Source organism: Mirounga angustirostris, unplaced genomic scaffold, assembly GCF_029215605.1.
Source record: "Mirounga angustirostris isolate CCGP_5_RB_7025 unplaced genomic scaffold, mMirAng1.0.hap1 SCAF_8, whole genome shotgun sequence".
Classification (NCBI taxonomy): domain Eukaryota; kingdom Metazoa; phylum Chordata; class Mammalia; order Carnivora; family Phocidae; genus Mirounga; species Mirounga angustirostris.
In genome coordinates, this window is record NW_026991716.1 from 144,646,501 (window position 1) to 144,666,638 (window position 20,138).

The 20,138-nt window shown below is 52.5% G+C and overlaps 1 protein-coding gene across 4 annotated transcripts in view; it reads left to right on the forward strand.

Moving 5' to 3' along the window:
* SMOC2 (SPARC related modular calcium binding 2) overlaps nucleotides 1-20,138 on the forward strand; it is a 158,858-nt gene that overhangs the window by 133,441 nt on the left and 5,279 nt on the right. For 2 of the 4 annotated variants that reach the window (XM_045865902.3, XM_045865903.3), the window contains exons 10-11: nucleotides 14,931-15,030; nucleotides 16,844-17,118. In XM_045865902.3, coding sequence (XP_045721858.1) covers nucleotides 14,931-15,030; nucleotides 16,844-17,118 — 375 coding nt within the window. The remainder of the gene's footprint in view (nucleotides 1-14,930; nucleotides 15,031-16,843; nucleotides 17,119-20,138) is intronic. The other 2 variants (XM_064598372.1, XM_045865904.3) reach the window with 1 other exon arrangement.

The window sequence follows — 20,138 nt, forward strand, 5'->3', positions numbered from 1 at the left end:
GTGTCGGGCCGGCCACGTCCACCCCAGCGATGGAGGCCGCTGCCGCGTGGGGCTAGAGGAAGGGACTCCGAAAATCAGAATTCTTATTTAGCTTCTGCTTTTCCCTCTTCAGAAATAATTGGCCATTTGTGAGAGATTTCTGCAGGCACAGCTCAGATTACTCGAGGTAGTTCAGGGAAGTCTGGGACACAGCTGCACTTTTATATACATTCTATTAAGGAATCAGAATAGACACATTTAATAGGACTTGGCCATAACGTTTGCACAAACGTGCCTGTGGCCACGTGGGTTTCGTCTTTGTTGGCTGCAACTTTCTACGACAGTCTGCACCTTTTGGGGCCATAAAAGGCAATGGTCTCTACTCTCTAATTATCGCCCACAAAGAAGGGCTAAAGGTCAGTAATCCTAAAACTAAACATTAGCCTTTACTGGTATCTAGTTAGCAGCCGACCTCATTCTGTTACCCACACGTGTGTCTCACAACCATCGTGGACAGTTCCCCTGGAAGCTGCACCACCCAGAACCAGCGTATTCACTAGGAATTTTAGTCATGGCTGAAGGACCCCTTTGGCTACACCTGCTCACAGCCTCTTTTAGGCTGGAAATACTGCCCTAGAGACTCAGGATCTGGATCACCCAGTTCTGTGTGCTTGAGTGGGCCCCAGACGGCTTTTTGGGAACTTTGGCCTGCCACCGCTGTAAGTAAAGAATATTCTTCTATCCAGTGTGTTATGGTTAGACTCCTAATTGATGTGATTCTCAAAGCAAACAGTTCCTCATTTAACCAACTTCAGAGAAGAGATGCATTCCAGGCCCCTAACATCTGGAGGAGAGCAGTATTTATCAAAATCTGAGAAAACATAACAAATGTGCATGAGAGAAATAGACACTATTCTTGATCTTTTTGCACAGGAACCTTGGGCAAGCAGGGAGGGGAGTGTATGTGCAGCCGAGCTCCTCTAGTAAGATTAGTAAGATCTGGGGCCTCGCTCTAAGCTGCAGGGGGCACACCCTTCGGAAGCCCTGTCCTTGGTCACGATATCAGCAGGTCTGCGGCCGGCCTCACTACGCAGCTCATGCGTTGGCCACAGGAAGATTTCCTCTCTTGCTTCAGTATCAGCAAGTGGCATTTTCTCTCCCTGCTGTCCGATTCATGCTGCGTTTCCTTCCCTCTTTGTGTCAGCTCTGGACTCGATCCACAGCAGACGTGCCTTCTGTATATTAACCTGACTCTAGTTTCCACCAACTTTCAGTAGCCTTGCGTTCTCCCTGTGTTGATGTCCTCCTCGTTCATTTTAAATTGACTTGTACCGTGGTCCGGTGCCTGTGTCCTGGCAAGCTGAGCATAACTCCCTGGAGTCGGCAGTGAACGTTTGCACAGGTCAATGCCTACCTTTCAAACCACGTTTCATCTGCATGGTCCTGCCGAAAGCTATAGCCTTCATCTGCTGACATTATTACATTTTAGAAGAGTAAAGGTACTGTAAAGGGTACACAATGAGATTGCAGTGAAGTCACGAGAAAGACAGTCTCCCCGGGATGTGCTGGTTGTGTTACGATCTGTGGGCAGAGTGTTGAGGAGGGAAACGTGTTTCTTACTGCAAAGTACAGGATCGGCTGATGCTGGTTGTCGTTCAATGTGATTGAATCTAAGCAAGGAGTTCGGCTAAGATGGATTCCCGCCAAGCTGATGGATGGCCCTGTCGCTGTGCGGGTTCACGGGGGGCTCTGGCTCAAGGTCTGTGGTCCTGGCCCGAGGGGAGGGCAGCCGGGGGCATCCAGTGGGCGTCACCGTGCATGCAGGTGGGGCTGTGATGAGCTGCCCCTTGAGGGGGCTCTTGCGCGGCCGTGAGGCAGTTTGCACGCGGCCCTGTTCAACCTCTGGCACGGTTATATTGGGGAAACAAAGTGCCTACAAAAGTTCTTGGAAACAGAACAATAAAATCCAGTTACCCTCCAGGGAGAACAGTTAGCCATTCTGTGGCTACCTCCCAAATAAAAATATTGGATTGTTGAAAATAGTTCTGCCTTAAATTAATATACCCTGAACAAATATAAATAAACATTGAAGCATTGAGTGAAAGCATTTCATTCCAAAATGAAACTGGATTTCTGTTTCTCCATGTCGGCAGCAGTTTGTGACCATCTGTTTAGAAGGGCCAGCCCATGGAAAATCTGTAAGGAGATAATAAACACATGCAGTTTCAACATTAAGAAATGACTTGAGTGTGTAATTTAGAGAAATAGCGTTAAGTCTGAAAATGTGAAACTCGTGGTGTGGATCCAATATAAATTATCCTTGAACCATATTCCTTTTCATAAGTGCTCACTTCCTCACTGTGTTTGTTCGTTTAGTCGGGCTTCCAGAAGGTTCACCGTCAGATCAGCTTCAGGCTAGGTACGCGGTGGGATCACGCTGTCTGGTGCTGTCTGTCCTTCGTAAATACCCGCCGAGCTCTCTTACCTGGTTCTCTGGCCGCGCTGTCCCGCCTGGCGTGCCCGCCGGGGAGGGTGTTCATCCAGGCTCATCCAGTGCGTTCAGACGGCTGGGAGGAGCAGAGCGCTAGCTTCCCGACCCGGTGCGGTGGGGGTGCAGGTGGGAAGCAGGCCCGTCATTGAGGTGCACTGAGGTCACCAGGGCCCCAGGGAGAGTCCTCGAAGGTCTCCACCTTGCTGGTGGGGGTGGGGGCGGCCGTGTCTGCACCTTTTTTCCTGGGACCAGGTGCTCGATCTTGCAGGTGCCTGGTGCTGTGCATGCAGCCTGTGACCTCGCTCACACTCCAGATTCCGGATATCAGGGTGGGGGTGCACCCCTGTTCTCGGGCACTGCCTTCTCTTCCTTTCTTCCGTCTGAAAATTGAGATGGGAGGGGCCTGGAGATTGTTCTCCCGGGCTGTGCTCCTCAGAAGGGCTCTGGGCAGGGGTCCTCAGGGGTGTCAGCTCATCTGGGGTGTGTGGGCTCCCTGAGCGCTGGTTTCTGAAGAGTTGATTAAATCCATGTTTGTTACCTGGGAAATTGTAATGCAGCTGGGACTACGATACACAAGTCATTCAGCTGGAGTTTCTCCTGTCGGGGCACATCGCCTTCTGTGTGTCAGACCCTGGTGCTACAGCCCCGGGGACCCCGGGAGTCCTCAAGAGGCGGAGATGGTTGCTCACACTGCTCGGTGGGCTGCGATACGTGTGCGCGGGGCAGGGGCGGAGCAGAGGGCGTGAGTCAGACCGGGAGCTGTTTTGTGTTCCGCGGCTTGATGCGGTGATTCTTAAAACCCTCCTGAAGTGTAGGTGTTCCCAGCGTTCATGAAGCTGACCCACACAGATCCTGTTCCCTTCCAAAGCGCAATCGTTTGCTCGAAACCAGCAGGTGACTTGGTGGCGGTCGGCTTTTGGGAAGCCATGAGTCGGTGCCTCTCCTGTGGTTGGTCCGCGTCGAAACCTCATGGCTCAGCGTCCTTTGGCTCAGGCATCTGGATAAACTGTGTGTCGGTGGGGTGTCCTTTTCACATCCAGCTCAGGCTGTTTCCTTCAAGAGCCCCGCCTCGTCAGAGATTTGTAGGGTAGAAAGAATCCAAACACACGTAGCTTGATTTTCCCAACTCAACACAAAGCCATCCCAGCAAAACCGACCTGTAAAGCACGGGAATGCATGAAGCATCTGGCACCCAGCTTGGTCCCAGTAGGTATACGGCTGCTGCTGACATCGGGAATTTGCAGGAGAAGACGGGTCACGTCAGCTGAACTAGGCAGTAAGTGTCCCTGGAGAAAAACAGCTTTCAGCTACTTTATTAAAAATGGGAAAGAATTGAATAGGGCAGTGAATACACCGTGTTCGGGGGCGGGGGGATGGTGAGCTCCTTGAGCAGCGAAGCACAAGTGTAAATACAGGTTCACAATTAATTCACCTAAGAACGTGTCTGGGAAGAGCTTATATTCAAGGAAGACAGAAACCGTGTGGTTTCCTTATTTTTGTTTTCATATCCCATTGTACTATTAGGTTGTTGTTTTTTTTTCCTATGGAAGATAATATTTCCAGTTGCAGTCATTGATTGTGGGGCCAAGTGAGAAGCATATATGTAATCTTTTCTTCAAGGATTCTGCCCTTTACCAGAAATTCTGCGCTGGACCCACAGCCTCCCGACCCAGGCTCATAACGGCTGGCTCGGGGGGTGATGATGATGATGATGGCAGAGCAGGAGGACAGAGCTGCTCTCTAACCAGCTACCAAAATAAACTCTGGATCACAAACACAGTTTTAAGAGATTGATGTGAATCATAAGAGCCATGAGTGAACACCTTTCCCCTCTCAGCATCTCCAGACCGGATGCTTTCTAAATATGAAGTAAAATAATCATTCCAGAATCTTTTTTTTTTTAAAGATTTTATTTATTTATTTGAGAGAGAGAGAGTGAGAGAGAGCATGAGAGGGGAGAGGGTCAGAGGGAGAAGCAGACTCCCCACTGAGCGGGGAGCCCGATGCGGGACTCGATCTCGGAACTCCAGGATCATGACCTGAGCCGAAGGCAGTTGCTTAACCAACTGAGCCACCCAGGCGCCCTAATCATTCCAGAATCTTAAAACATTGTTGTCTGAATCCTTGAAATGATAGGAGACTTTGTGGCATCTGGTTGGTGAGTGGTTGGTTGAGTTGGTTAATAGTGACTTAACTCAGGCACACAAGAAGTAATATCCCATATTAATATTCCATCCCAATAGCCAGTACTCCCTTAACTAGATCGATTCCTAAAAACTGCCCTCTATGCACGAGAACAGATTGTCCGCAAGGCAACTGTGCCAGATGTCAATAACGTCGATCCTTGACAATTTATTTGTGAGGATAAAGTATGAAAGTGAAAGTCAGGCATAGAAATGATCTCTCATTTCTCGTGCTCTCCCTTTGTTCCTTGCTGAATGGAATGCTCTTCCGTGCGGGCTGGTGGGTAAGAGGGTAAGGTTGTGTGGCCATTTGCCTTTTACTGAACGTTTTAAAATCAGTGATTGTCAGTTGTCTCAAACACCGTACGTCCCGCATTTGCGCGGTCAAACCGCAAGGCTTCCACTTTGTCATGTTTTGTTTGGTGTTGACTCCATGTCCAGACACCATGATAGTTTTGAATCAGGATTTTAAAAATTCTCCTGTCTAGCCTATTACAGCCCATCCTCGTTTTTTGCACTTCCAAGTTTGATACGCAGAACATTCGTGTCTTTCTCCATTCATGCCTTTGCAAGGGTTTTTGAAAATGAGAAAGCTAAAGGCAGGGTCTTGGGGCGCCCCCCACAGAGCTCACAGACATTGACTCTAGTCCACTGACTTAATGCCTTGACCCCAAAGCGGCAAGTCACTGACCTCTTTCACTTGAGAAGAGGTTATCTTATCTTCATTGGAAATGAGAAAAAGTGGCCCAAAGCGAAGCCTGGAGGGGCCGACCTTTCAGTTCCAGCTTCCCCTTGGAATGGAGGCCGCTCAGAAACATGAGGAGCTCTCTCTCTCTTTTATTCTGAGCATGTTGGTGAGCAACCAGGCCAATCCAATTCCCGCTGCTCTTTGGAGAACCTAAGTCGGAATGATGTCATTTGTCTTCTTTGGAGAGTTTTCCCTTGTGTGTCTGTTCTCTGTGGGCATCAGAGGGTGTTGTGACGTGGGAAATGGGCTCTGGGACACGTGCTGTGTTCAGATAATCATTTGGACATTGAGGAATGCAGACATAGGAAGTCTTTTGATAATTTGAAAACTTCAGAAGCCATCTCACACGTGCCCCAGAGAGTTTGATCCATGTCTTCATTTCTGGGGACAAACCACACATCTCAGAAGCAACAGGAAGGCAAACCCCAGAAGGAGGTCCTTGGTTAAGTGGTCTGTGCACCGCTGCTCTGAGGTGTGGCCTCGGGGTCACAGGGACATAGACACAGGGCCCTCGTCCGCATGCACGTGGACTCTATTAAGGAAAGGGAAAAACCAAATGTGATAGATTCAGTAATAGTTTAAGAACTACCCCAAACCAGAGATGGCGCCCAGGATGTTGCAGCAGGAGCGGCCGGCCGCTTGCATGGAAGCCAGTGGGAGGCGAATCCGTGCCGGGACGGCAGCCTGACCCGGTGTAGGAGGTGGATGCAGGGCAGCTGGGCGAAGCAAGCAGCAAGGGCCAAGGTGCGGGAGCGAGTTCCCAGATCTGCGACGCCCTCGGGTGGGGGCCGCATAGAGCTTCTGTGTGAAGGGAGAACAGCGGTTCGAGCCACGGGCTCTGCAGGCAGGCTGGGGGTTCGGAGCCCTGTTTGCCCCCCACCCGCTCCTGCTGGGGCCGGGGGTCTGAGCCCGGTGTGCCCCCGACCTGCTCCTGCTGGGGCCGGGGGTCTGAGCCCGGTGTGCCCCCCACCCGCTCCTGCTGGGGCCGGGGGTCTGAGCCCGGTGTGCCCCCCACCCGCTCCTGCTGGGGCCGGGGGTCCGGAGCCCGGTGTGCCCCCCACCCGCTCCTGCTGGGGCCGGGGGTCTGAGCCCGGTGTGCCCCCCACCCGCTCCTGCTGGGGCCGGGGGTCTGAGCCCCATGTGCCCCCCACCCGCTCCTGCTGGGGCCGGGGGTCTGAGCCCGGTGTGCCCCCCACCCGCTCCTGCTGGGGCCGGGGGTCTGAGCCCGGTGTGCCCCCCACCCGCTCCTGCTGGGGCCGGGGGTCTGAGCCCCATGTGCCCCCCACCCGCTCCTGCTGGGGCCGGGGGTCTGAGCCCGGTGTGCCCCCCACCCGCTCCTGCTGGGGCCGGGGGTCTGAGCCCGGTGTGCCCCCCACCCGCTCCTGCTGGGGCCGGGGGTCTGAGCCCCATGTGCCCCCCACCCGCTCCTGCTGGGGCCGGGGGTCTGAGCCCGGTGTGCCCCCCACCCGCTCCTGCTGGGGCTGTCTGCTTGTTACTGCGAAGGGAATGAGGGGGTGCCCCCACGTCTCAGGGTTCTTGCGAGGTTCGCGATAGCGCGTCTGTCCCCTGGCTCAGCAGGTGCTCAGGGTGTGGAGTGACGGCGCGTCACGTGTGGGCGGTGATGACGCTGGCAGGCGGGTGGCCGCGGGGACCGGGAGATTCTCAGCGGGGCTCTCAGAGCGCTGCCCCTCACCTCGTTCTGGAAGGGAGGGCGGCCGGTTTCCCGAGGCCCCGGGGAAGGTCTCCCGCGCAGCCTGTCAGCGGCGCCCTCGTGGGCTGAGCCTCCCGGAGTTCCAGGCCCCGGTCGGCCTCGCCTCTGCTTTCCCCCACCTCTTTAAGAAGTGCGGGTGGCTTTCAGGTGGTTTCCGAGCATTATTTGAACGTGACTCTATTGTGGTTTTACAGAATGGACCTGTCGTGTTTGAGCTCAAAGGCTGTGGGGCGGCCACGGCTCTGTTGCTTGTTTCGGAGACAGGAAAGGCCCTGCTGCTGCTGTGCCCCAGGAAGCCGGGAGAAGCGCCGAGTCTGGCGGCCTCACCTGCAGTCACCCACACACAGCCCGGCTCCCGTTGTCACGGAGGTGGCTGGGGTCATCTGTCACCAGACATTACGTTAGGAGTTGAGTGACAGGGAACTCCATCTGCGGTCCAGTCAAGGTCATTGGTGCTATAAAATGTAAATTACAAGCACGTCATAGGTTGGAAGCTTATTTTTTATGACGGTGAAGGAAGAGTTTGCCCAGGTTTCGATTTTAAAATATACGGGCGGTGTATCCTGTTGTCAAGCCTGTGTTCCTTCTTAAATTCCTCACAATGGATATGGAAGCGGTAACACCGTAGAGCGAACTTTTGGAAGTAAAATTAAAGGAGCTAGTAGTTTGAAAGGAAGTTTTCTCTGTATGAATGGAAAGCACTCCTTAAATTGCATCTGTTAAAAAAAGGAAAGCGAGCCTGTTCCTGAACCCCTGGATAGAGTCCAACTGTTCTGGACTGTCCACGAGGTGCACGTTTGTCCTGTCGCTGAGCCTGGAGCGCGCTGCTTACTCCTTCCCTCCAGCCCCGGACCAGGAGGATGCCAGGCTTTCAGAGGGGACGGCTGCCTCTCAGAATGGCAGCCAGCTGGGGGGTGCGTGCCCTGCTTGGGGAGCAAACAAAGCGGACCCATCCCACACTCCGGGTCACCCTCCTCCTGGCCCGGCCTCTGCCCGGTTGAGTAGCCCCAGAAGGGCACGTCACTCTTCACCCAGAGGGCATCGTGTTTGAGCGCGTTGGACGGGTCGCAGGCACATGCTCTGAGGGTGCTGTCCACCGTGCGGAAGCTCAGACCCGCGGCTGCTGTTACCTCCGGGTCTGTAGTAGTAATAGTGGACCTCAGGGCTTTTCTAATTCACAGCTACGTTTATGGCGACAAGCATGGCTTAGCTCCTAGAGGAAGGCAGTGTTATCTCCAGAAATAGTTCAGAAGTAGTCTTAGAAATGCAAGCCAGGGTATGCGATCCATTCATGGAGGGTGTGACAGTGAATGAGATCCGATTCAAACGCAGGATGCTTCTGCACACAGTAGAGTACCAAAATCGTTTCCCGTGGACACGCATTATGCTTATTCACAAGGGACCACGGTTTCCAAAGGGCATATGAGCCTTGGGCGTGTGGTTGGAGTTTGTTCTGGTTGGACATTGACTCCGTGTTGATTCTGAGCGTCTCTTTCTCAGTTGCCTTATCTTTGAACAAAGGCGTGCTCTCTCCTGTTGAGGCTTTGTCATTTTAAGGAACTGGGGTTAAGGGGGGCCGTTATGTGATGTCGGGTCACGTGCCCATGAGGGTGAGGATGGCTTCCTGAAGTCTGTAGGGATTCAAAGGCTTTGAGAGTAAACATTGGACAGTTATTTATTTTTAGTGGTCTTAAAAATGTTGTCAGTTTGGGAACATCAACAAATTTTTGCTCAGGAAAAAATTCAGCCGAAAGCAGTTGTTTTGTTCTCCTGAGTGACACGGGGAGAGAGAATAGCATGCCTTCAACCAGGAAAGCCTCTAAAGGACAATAAAGATAATCCTAAGAGTTGGTGAAAATATTTATCAGACGTTGAAACCTAGAAACAGACGTGTCCAGTTCCACGGCAGGTGGTGGGGCCATCCCCTGAAGGTAGGACTATGGAGATGGTGTGCCCCTTATTACTCAGGCCACCGAGAACCCCCGTGTGTGCTCGCCCACACTTCGTTTTATGAGCTTCTTGAGGGTAAAGTCGGCACTTGGCCCCAAACGTATGGTTAGCAGACAGTGATTGAGTGAACGGGGTGACATAGCGCTGTCCTCAAGAAATGTAGGAATATTTGGGAACTGTAAACATTTGTCTTTAAGATAAATATTCATAATTAACTTACCAACTACTTCAAATTCCTAGTGCACATTATAGACTCAGATGACCTAACCAAGAGAGAATTAAAATCAGAGGCCAAGAATTTCTGGAAGGTCACAGGCCGAGGGACCCCCAGGGCCTCCGCAGCCCAGCCCTTTAATGGCGAGGATGGGATGGGGAGGGCCCCTAGTGGGTGGTGGCTCTGTGCGCATCTTCACGGGAGTGATTCCAGAGTCCCGCGGGCCCTGGCTTCCAATCCAACGCTGATTTCCGACATGTGTTACTGTTAACTGATCAGAGCCCAGTCGCGAGCCTTTGAGCCTCTCTGTTTAGAATAATGAAAAAATGTTGAAAGTAAGGAAATATGGAAGTAAGTATATAAAATATGTAAATACAGGAAAGATAGAAAAACTAGAGTCAGTACACTACAGTCGAGATTTTGTTTTTATCTTAAAATTGCAAAGTTTCCTGCTTCTTCCTGAAGGCTTTTATTGGAGCGTGGACCCTCACTGAGTTCTAGAAACTCAGAGTTTGGGTTCTAGAAACTGAGTAGGCGTGAGCCTCACAAGAGGCTTAAGGAGGACGTGCTTCTTGGGGGCGGGAGCCCCAGGCCTCTGACACCGTCATCTCGAAGGGGCACTCAGACCCCGAGCCAGCTTGGACCGTGGCTTCCTCCTGCGTCTGCAGGGCAGAGGGCAGAGGCCCTCCACCATGGTGGGCTTCGAGCAGTGAACGGAAGCCCACGTCTTGCAGAGGACGCTCTCTGCGTACTTGCTGTGTTGGGGCCTGATTTAACCCAGGCTGGAAACCCCCAGAGTGCTGCGTCCTCCCCGATTCCCCCTGATCCGTCCCCGGAGGCCTCCGCGGCCCCACACCGTCTCTGTCTCAGGAAGCCCGTCCCTGGACCGCAGGGGGAGCCCGGCTCCCTTGGGCCTCCGCAGTGCTCACAGGACACTCAGAGACGGGAGGTCAGATTGTGTCATCCTACAGATCCCCCCAAGCTTCTTCCTGTGGCTCCAGGCACCCCACGAGTCTCGGCGGATCCGCACCCGTCCTACCCTGCTCTGGGTCGCTGCTTTGTTGCAGATGCTCGGGCTCCCGCCGCGACCTGGGCTGTGCGCAAGAAGGGTGCGGTGTTTGTAATCGGCGCAGTGCCGTGGATTCAGAGCGTCTCTGCTCTCACATCTTCTCCGTGTCTCAGATGGTTTTACTTCAGCAGCCGTGTTGTCTGGCTGCTCTAGACGTTTCCTTCTTCTCTCTGCCAGATTTTGTGTTTTCAACAACGAGTATCAAAGCATCCGTTCCCTGTGCACGTGAAATAACAAACCTGCAACCAGGCAGCCAAAACTTTATAGATGCTTGAAAGCTGATTAGTTAGTGTCAGTGCCCCTGACACCCCACCCCACAAGGCCACTTACACTGAAATGCAGGACCCAAGCGCGAGGCCCGGCCCCCTTCCCATTTCCGTGGCCGGGGAGCCCACGTGATCACCCGTGGGTCAGTGTTGGCAGACATGGGTCCTCAAATATGGGTTATGTCCACATAATGCTTCCTTTTGATGGAAGTCTGAGGAAACGGCCCTCATTCACCACTCGGTGGCCATCCCGAGCGTGCCAGGTGACGGGAAGGAAGGGGACGCTGGCTTTGATTCAGAGAGCGGTTCTCTGATGTGATTGTGGGAGAAGTCCTGAAGATGCATCAATGTCTGTTTGAAGGAAAAAGGGAAAAGAAGAAACTATAATTTCTAGATAAAAAGCTTCTGTTTTTAAAAATAAGGACGGGGGCGCCTGGGTGGCTCAGTTGGTTAGGCGACTGCCTTCGGCTCAGGTCATGATCCTGGAGTCCCGGGATCGAGTCCGGCATCGGGCTCCCTGCTCGGCAGGGAGTCTGCTTCTCCCTCTGACCCTCCTCCCTCTCATGCTCTCTGTCTCTCATTAAAAAATAAATAATAAATAAATAAAATAAAAATAAAAATAAGGACGTTTCATAGAAAGTGAGAAACACGTTCATCTTGAAAGACAGCTAATAAAATGATTTTTTAAACATCACAATCTACAGCAGGCTCCTGAGAGCCCGTGGTGCGCGGGGAGGGCAGGGGCAGCCGGCTGAGCCCGTCTGCAGCCTGGGTGCGCGGCCGCCCGGGAGACCAGTGACGGCGGCCGCTGGACAGTCTGGCGTCCACACTGCGGCCCCAAACCAGGATTAGCGCTCAAGCGTTTTCGTGGAAATCTAATTGGGTGCCAAGGGTTTTACTTGATTCTGCAGATTAATGAGATCAACAGAGCATCTTCAGGCTAAGTGGCATGCTTGATTTTGCCACAGACTTGTAAATAAATTGGCGTAGTAATTCTGCTTGTAGCTTTGGGAAGGGCAGTCTGGTTTCCTCTCTCCCTACATGTGCGTCTCCCAGTGGCTGTGAGGTTCGCCGTGCCTGAGTTCCTGGGGGGCTGCCCCTGTGCCGTGCCCCCCGGGCCAAGGCTTGGCTGGAGAGCGCACTCTGCGGACAGCTGTCCCCACATAACAGTGACTTGGTGTTACGTCGGAGCCTGTGGGCTGTGCTTTTAACAACACAAGCTTTAGGGGGGCCGTGGAGCCACCCTGGGGGCAGCTGTGCAGGGAGAGAAGGAGGAGAGCCATGCAGTGAGGGCCCTGCGTTGTTGTCGGGTGGCCTTCCTGTCGGCACGCGGCCCCCCCGAGGCCCCAGAGGCCGGGGTGAGCAAGCAGGTCTGCAGGCCCCGAGAACGTCTCTCTGCCCCCCGAGCAGCGGCCAGTGGGACGGAGGCAGGGATGTGGGAGAAGCCCCCGCGGCTTAGGGGCGAGCTCCCTCCTGCCCAGGCCTGGGCTGCTTTTGTACGTTTTCGAGACCTTGTCCATTTCACAGTACTTCTGTCACTTCCCATGGGGTGAAAAGTCCCTCAAAGAGTTCTGAACTTTTTTCTTCTGATTTCTTTTCGTTTTACATTTTCATTTGCCTTTTTGTCTCGGAAATAGCTTTGAGCTACAGTCCCCATCGTGCAGGGATGAAGAGCACTCCAGGGTGAATAGAACGAGGAATCTTCTCCATCCAGGAGGAGAGTGCTCTCAAACGTCGTCACTGAACATGGTGGCGGAGGCTGGACAGGGACACTCAACAGAGGCCGGGCCCCTCTCCCCGGCTGCCTCCCCACTCCCGCCCCTCAGGCCAACTGACCTGTAGCCCCACCCGACCCTTGACCTGCAGGGCCTGTGGGACTCTGTTCCCCGAACCCTGGTGGTGACAAGCCCCACCTTCCCCACTGATTTGGACATGGCACCCCCATCCTTGCATCCTTAGCATAATCCTTAGAGTGGTAGCCATGGTGCTCCCAAAGTCTGGGGTAAATCAGGATCCCGTGGTCCCGCCAGGTCAGGCCAGGACTCGGGACGCTGGCCCCGTCTGGTTTGATTGGGCCCAGCACCTTTGCCGGGGTCTCAACAACCCTCTGTGAGGCGAGCGCCGTGGTGTGGCCAGAACGCCCCCCACGAGGGGACCTGTGGGTGCAGTCCCTGCTAATGCCAACCCACGGGGGAGACGCAGCTGGGGGACGGAATTCGCCTTGGGAAGGCCTCGCAGGGGAGGTGGCTTTGTCTGTCTGAGACGAACTCAGTTTTGATTTATTTTCTTTATTTAAAAGGAAGTTCAATGTCTTTCCACATAAAAGCGGAAAATGTTCTTTTTTGGACCAAAGAGCGTCTCAATGGCAAAATACAGTCCTTACCTATGCAGGAAGATCAGTGCAACTCAGTCTGTTTTATGGAACAGTAAGAAAGCTCTTTAGCAGGATTGATTTAATATTTCTTGTTTTAGAAAAGTAAATTAAGCTTTTATGTTAACCCCTTTGTGCATTAAAGAATTCTAAAGCTTCTGCGTGCCCTCAGTCCTGTTTCCTGTCATTTCCAATTAGAAACCATGCACTGCTTTACTTCATTTACAGGATATGGTTAAGTCAGCAGCAAAACAACGACCTGGCTGTGTCCCCACCGAGGTCATGCTCTCCCCGCAGAATATATGCACCATGCTCCGTGCTGAGCACGATTCAACATGCCAGGCTTTTCCCAGAAACCCAGGATCTTCTTCATCCCCAGCTCATCCCTCCCTGGGTGTCTTGAGGCTAACGCGCCCTAGGGATCCCAGGGATCCACCTCTGTGGGCGCCGGGGACATTGGGGCCGGTCGGTCGTGCTCACCCCCCGGACGCTCCTGCCCGTGGATGCCTGTCTGGGCTGGAGGGGTTCTCCTGTGCAGCAGGCCCCCCCTCACGCTCCTGGGCAGGGAGCCCGGTCTGCCGGTCCTCTGTGTTCTGACAGCCGCCGGTCCTGCTGCTCGCAGAGTCGCTGCCCCTGACGGCCTCTGCTGAGGCCGCCGTCCTCTCCCAGCCAGAGCGCAGGTGGCTGCAGGAGGTTCCCCAGGTTTCCGGATCACGAGCGACACTCCCACAGCCTCCCCGAGGGAAGAGCTAAGTAGACCATTGTTTTTTCTTAAAAAGTAACATTCTCCCAATACTGTGCATTTTCCCCATAGAGCAGAATCCACCTTTTCAGCTGGATCAGAGGGGAAAACACAGCTTTGTTTCACCATTCCTCCTCTCCCCAGTGAGGACTCGCATCTGTTTTCTGACATGTGTACTTAATGAAGTGGGAACCGACGTAAATAGATTCCTGCTATCGGCAGCTAACAAGTACTTGCATAATAATAACAAAAACTCAAGTGTCAGAAGGAAATTGATGAAACCAGAGCGTATGTGACCTACTGTTGCATGTTGGTATCTGAATGACCGGCCTGCCGTAACAGGGCACCACCGTCCCACCCAGGCCCCCTCCTCCCGAGTCCAGAGAAGACAGGCCCGCTCCTGCCCTTCTTGTCCTCCTCCTGAAACAGGATGGGGAATAGCGTTCGCGGTGTGGAGTTTGGGGCGTCCCGGCGGCGTGTGTGTGGGAAAGAGGGGTTGCCAGCCAGGTGGTGTCTTGCAGGTAAAGTATGTTGGAGGAAGCTCAGCTTCCCATGAACTCAGATACTCTTGAGCCTGTGCGGTCCCTGGACTCTGGCTCACCTGGAGAGGACTCAGCCTCATCCTGCTCCAGCAGTGTGACCTCGGGGCGCCTCCTGATGCTTCCAAGTGCCAGGACCTCAGATGTAACGTTGGCTAGTCGTAGCACCCCCCAGAAACCACTGCTCTGGTGATTAGCGCCTGCGAATCTCTTCGTCCCGTGTTGTGATGTATTGAGTGTTAGGTCCTGTCATTTACAGTAATTATGATCCAAAAGGGGCGCCTGGTGGCTCAACTGGTTAAGCGTCCGACTCTTGGTTTTGGCTCAGGTCATGATCTCATGGGTCATGAGATCGAGGCTGGGCTCTGCGTTCAGCGGGAAGCCTGCTTGGGGACTCTCTCCCTCTCCCTCTGCCCTTCCCCGCACTCGCATGCCTATGCACGCGCTCTCTCTCTCAAATAAATACATAAATCTTTAAAAAAATTATGATCCAGATCTATATGTGTATTACAATGTGCTCAAATGACCATTCACCTGAGCTCACTCAGGTGCCCCAGCACACTGACTTCCAAATATTAAACATTTCTTTTCGTTACAGAGAAAGATCTCTCTTACTCTGTGGGTTTTGTGAAATATGAAAAAAAATACATGTACTTTATTTTTTTAGGTTGTCCTGGTGCCAAAAAGAATGAGTTTCTGACGAGCATTTTGGATGCACTGTCCACTGACATGGTCCACGCGGTCTCCGACCCCGCTTCCTCTGGCAGGTGCGTTACATTCGGTGATGGAGCGAGGAGCCGGGAAGAAGCCCCAAGGGTCTGAAAGCTGGGAGTGGGTGTAGCCGTTAGGGCATCCCAGGCAGCTCAGCTTCTCAGGGCGCTGCAGGGCTCTGGGAAAAGGGTCCCCTCCCAGAACCTCACAGTGCTCCATGCGTTTGGAGGTGGTTTGTCCGGCAGGTTTTCCCTATGATGCAGTTAATCCGCCGAGGGCCATGTCACCGTGGGAGGAGCCGGATCCTGGGATTCCCAGTGGTCCCGTCAGGCGGTGGCGGGCCAGCAGGAGGCGGGCGAGGAACAGAATGTGGGGCCCTCGTTCCAATTGCTTCGAGCCTTAGAATTGCATTTTAGAGCTATCGAGTAGATTTTAATACTTGGATTTAAAGTGTTTGAATTCAGGTTTTAAACATAGTATGTATTTATTGTAGAAAAACCCATATAACATAAGATTTACATCTTAAGGTTCAAATGCACAATCAGTGGCATTATTTACACGGACACTGCTCAGAGGGTGACTCCTGAAACTCTGGAAGCGGGGCAGATGTGCTACATGGCGTAGGTCTGGGGTTTTGAGCTGAGCTCCTGTAAGATCCCCAAAACTCTTCTGTTCTGTAGCTACCTGCAGGTGGGAGGGTGCTCCCAGCTTTGCTGGGCGTGGCATGGCGAGCCCTGGACCCCCTGAGAATTAGCAGTAGTTTATGCTTTTCTTCCAAGAGGCTTTTTTCAGAGGGAGAATCTTCCTATTTCCTTAGAGCGCTGGCCTTCCTCCCCACTCTGCCTGCAAAGCCTTGATGGTCTCGTCTCTTCTGCATGATCTAAAGCTTCCTAAAGGCTGTCTCTCTACCTCTCTCCTTAAGAGTAAGATTCAAGGAGAGAAAAAAAAGGCAATGCTAACAGAAAATGTCACAATCAAGCAGTAAATCAAGCTTAATAAAGCAAAAAAAAAAAATGACCTACATTTCAAGTTGACATATTCTTGGAAAGATTGCTCTAATCTGAAGGCAATGAATGAATGGCTGTCTCAGAAGCTCCTCTGAAAGTCTGGAAATACTCAGTCGCATCAGGATGCCTCATACCTGTTAGGTTTTCACACTCAGGGGAGCACATTCTACTCCGCGCCTGTAGAATCTAGCCGTGGACGTCAGTGGAGGAAGGGCCAGCAGATGCTGCCACGCGTTCATCTTCCACTTAGTGCGAAGGCACGTTTTAACACGTGGGACATTTTCAAAGATTTGACTCAAAGCAGACCTTCTAGGAGAGTTTTTATTTGTTTATATCTTAAAATATCAAGCTTTTTATTTTTAATCCAAGGGAAAATGTCTAGTTACCACTTTAAGATGTATTTTTATTTGCATCTTTCAGTACCCCTACTGTATAAAATGGTATGCCAGTGAATCCTATTTAAAGGAGTTGAGAACCTTGGGGTCCCAGAGTTTAGTAGGGGGCGTTGATATGCAAGTTGACCTGCCAACTCCATGGAGCACAGAACCTGGGACAAGGGGGCTTCTGTCCTTAAAGACTTGGCCAACACCAAGTGTGTAATAAGCACGTGAAATTCATTGTGCCATTTGCAATTTTGAAACCAACTGAAATATTCTTACTAAATTCCTTTCTCTAAGTTATCTTTCAAAATCGCTGTATGGATGGTGGACCAGCAAAGGCTTAGGCATCAGCACCGCAGGAGAGACACACGGGGCGCCCCGTCTGGGAGCGCTGGAGGGCACCTGTGCCTTCCGTAGATGGCCAGGGGCCGGGGGAGGCGGCGGCTGGCCCGTGTGACTGACGACCTTGTGTGCTCTTCCAGGCTCTCCGAACCCAACCCCAGCCACACACTAGAGGAGAGAGTGGTCCATTGGTACTTCAAACTACTGGATAAAAACTCCAGTGGGGACATTGGCAAGAAGGAGATTAAGCCCTTCAAGAGATTCCTTCGGAAAAAATCAAAACCCAAAAAATGTGTGAAGAAGTTTGTCGAATACTGTGACGTGAATAACGACAAATCCATCTCCGTGCAAGAGCTGATGGGCTGCCTCGGGGTGACGAAAGAAGAAGGTAAAGCAAATGCAAAGAAGCGCCCCAGTAAGAGCCTTTCTTGTTGTTTTGCGCTTTGCAATGCGTCAGGTCTTGACACCTGCTCGACTGGCTGAGTAGATCGTCCTTTTGGTCGGAGGGTGCCGCTTACTTGTAGGTCATTTGTCCATAGAAGTAATAACAGACCGTCGGTAACCTGTCAGAAGGAAGCCGGGTCATAGGGGAGGAGCTGAGTGTTGTCTGAGGCAAGTCCTCTTTGCTCTGACCACGGTGGCTGACTTTGCAAACACGTTCTGCCGTCCCTGTGTCTGAAGTGCAAGTCTGGGAACCACCGGGAGTCACTCGAGAACACTGTGTGTGGACTCCAACCGAACATCCGGGCCTGTTTCTAGGCAGTTAAATAATTCCTGTTATCCCAACCAGCCACGTTGATGGCTGAAAACATTGTTTTAGCTGATTTACCAGTTGAGTGCATCTTTTTAAGGTGGGCATGGCCAAACAAACCAGCTGTTGTCGAGAGAAACCCTACAACAGCAGGACCCCAACATCCTCCACAGGCAGCATGCATGTGTCTGCTGGACTCGGTTTCCTCATTTGTGCAGTGGGTGCTGGGGAGGGTTTGCAGAGGTCCCTGGTATCACCGGTATTTTATGATTCCGTTCTTCTGTTACCGATTTTGGTGACACCACCTCTGAAATAGAAACCCGGGTAGAGTAGACTCTGGGGCATTGGTTCATCATGCTCAGCGTGGCCATCCGTGTCCGCCGGTCGGCTGTGGAACACGGAGCCCCGAGCTCTGGCCCACATGGCCAGTTCCTTCTGACTTGTCCCGCATCCCCAGTTCTTGTCACAATGGTCACTCAGCACCATCCAGCTCAGTGGGTTCCAGGTTGGATCTGTGTGATTGTGAGATGCTCCTTGTCAATGTCTCCGTGAGAAGTCAATCTTAGAAAACTTAGGCTTTATTTGGAAGACTTGTGTGCAGGATCTCGGAGACCACCTGCACTTCCTGCCATCCTGGAAGTATCTAGAGGCCAGTGGCAAAAATACGGGGCCGCCCGCGTGGCTCCCCCTGCAGGCCTTACAGTTTACAGGAGAGGAGCCCGAGCACGACTTGGGGTGTGACGGTTTGTGCAAGTGTGGCCCTGGGACCGGGGGGGGGGGGCAGCACTGGGGACACTGTCCTCCCTCAGGCCCCTCCGGCATCTAAGAATCCAGCGGTTTAACCCCGCTCCACTGGAGAAAGCGGCGGCCTGACCAACACCATAGCTGTGTGATGTCCCAGAGAACAGCCTCGTTTGGGCGAACACATATTGTTGTAAGGGGGGCTAGCTGTCCGGTCCCTGCTCGGGGGTGATGAGGGTGGGGGGCTAGCTGTCCGGTCCATGCTCGGGGGTGATGAGGGCGGGGGGCTAGCTGTCTGGTCCCTGCTCTGGGGTGATGAGGGTGTGGGGCTAGCTGTCTGGTCACTGCTCTGGGATGATGAGGGTGGGGGGCTAGCTGTCTGGTCCGTGCTCTGTGGGTGATGAGGGCAAGGGGCTAGTGGCCCAGAGTGGGAGAGCCCCACAGAGGGGGTTGAGTGTGGGGCTGTGGGTGGGCTGCTTTGCTCCTGGCTGAGTGTTCCTGTCTGTAGGAAGTGGCTTGCCCTGATAGGGGCAGTCACTCCAGGGTCAGCAAGGCCCCTGCTGGGAAAGCATCAGAAAGTAAAAGCATGATTGATGTACCTCCTCTGGAGAGAACCGGCCTGTGACTGGATTCACCAGGATAGACAGGCCCTTTCCCGACAAGTTGACCTCCTTGGTTACTCGGGAGGCGTTCTGCACAACTGTGGAGAATAGAAGCTCTTGACTGTGATGTTTGGACTCAGCTCCTTCCCGGTGGCCCGGGCTAACATGGAGCAGAAGCTTGAATGTGGAGACTGTGCAGGTTCAGATTCTGCAGGAAACAGCGGGCTGCACGGTGGCTGGGCTGACGTCGGACCCCGCTGCCCATCCTCCAGGGCCATGCATCTCCTGTAGCTCAGGGGTCAGGCAGACTGCGGGCCGGGACCGTCCTGCTCCAGGCTGGAGGCTGGCTGCCCCGCTGGGGTGGGTCTGCGGAGAAGCCCATCCGGGACGTGTGTGTTGGCACAGAGGCTGAGGGACCCGCCCACTCGCAGGGCGGCAGGTGTTCCAGGCAGTGCAGCTGGTCCGCTGCTGGCCGTGTCTTGAGAGGGTCCAGGGCACGTCTGTGCACCGGGCCGGCATAGGGAGTGGGCGGGAGTGCGTCCCCTGTGCCCAGGAAGGGTCTCCCTTGACACCATCATCCTTCACTAGAAACATCCATCACTTAGGTTCCTCAGGTCGCTCTACGCCAACGGATGTAACTGAGTTTTATAGTCATATTAGCAACCAAGGAGAGCTCATGAACTCCCTTCCAAAAAAAAAAAAAAAAAGCCAGCTAAAATTTGGTAGAAGTGGCAGTTTGGTCAAAAATGAGCATTGGGGATTTGGATTCATAATTAGTGGATTTTGCAACTCTTATTTTCCTGGAGGAATTTCTCCAACTGTTTTCCTACTGACATTTTCCTTTTCAATTTTCAATTCGTTCTTTCGTCCTGCCTTGTGTACTTTGAAATTGCTTTTGAAAAGCCAGAAAAACCTCAGTACTCAGGAGAGGGTTAGTTTGGGCGCTCTAAATATGCAGACTGTTACCAGTGCTTTTCATTTCCTTCATCTTTACTCACTACTTAGCAGTACATGTTTTATTCTAAAAAAAGTCAGAAATTAAATAAAAAACAGATCACATGTGACTTTTTTCTTAGACATAATGAGACCCAAGTCTGTATCTTCCCCTGAAATGTTTGTGTGCGTGTACGCGAATATGTGCGTGTGTTATGACGTTTCACTACAAGATGGGGTCATAACCCATGTACTTTCTTTTTTTTATTTTAATTTAATTTTATTATGTTATGTTAGTCGCCATACAATCCATTATTAGTTTTTGATGGAGTCACCATGTATTTTCTAATCACACCTAATTTATGATATTACACAAGATTTTCCGTTGAAAGTATTGCAACTAAGATA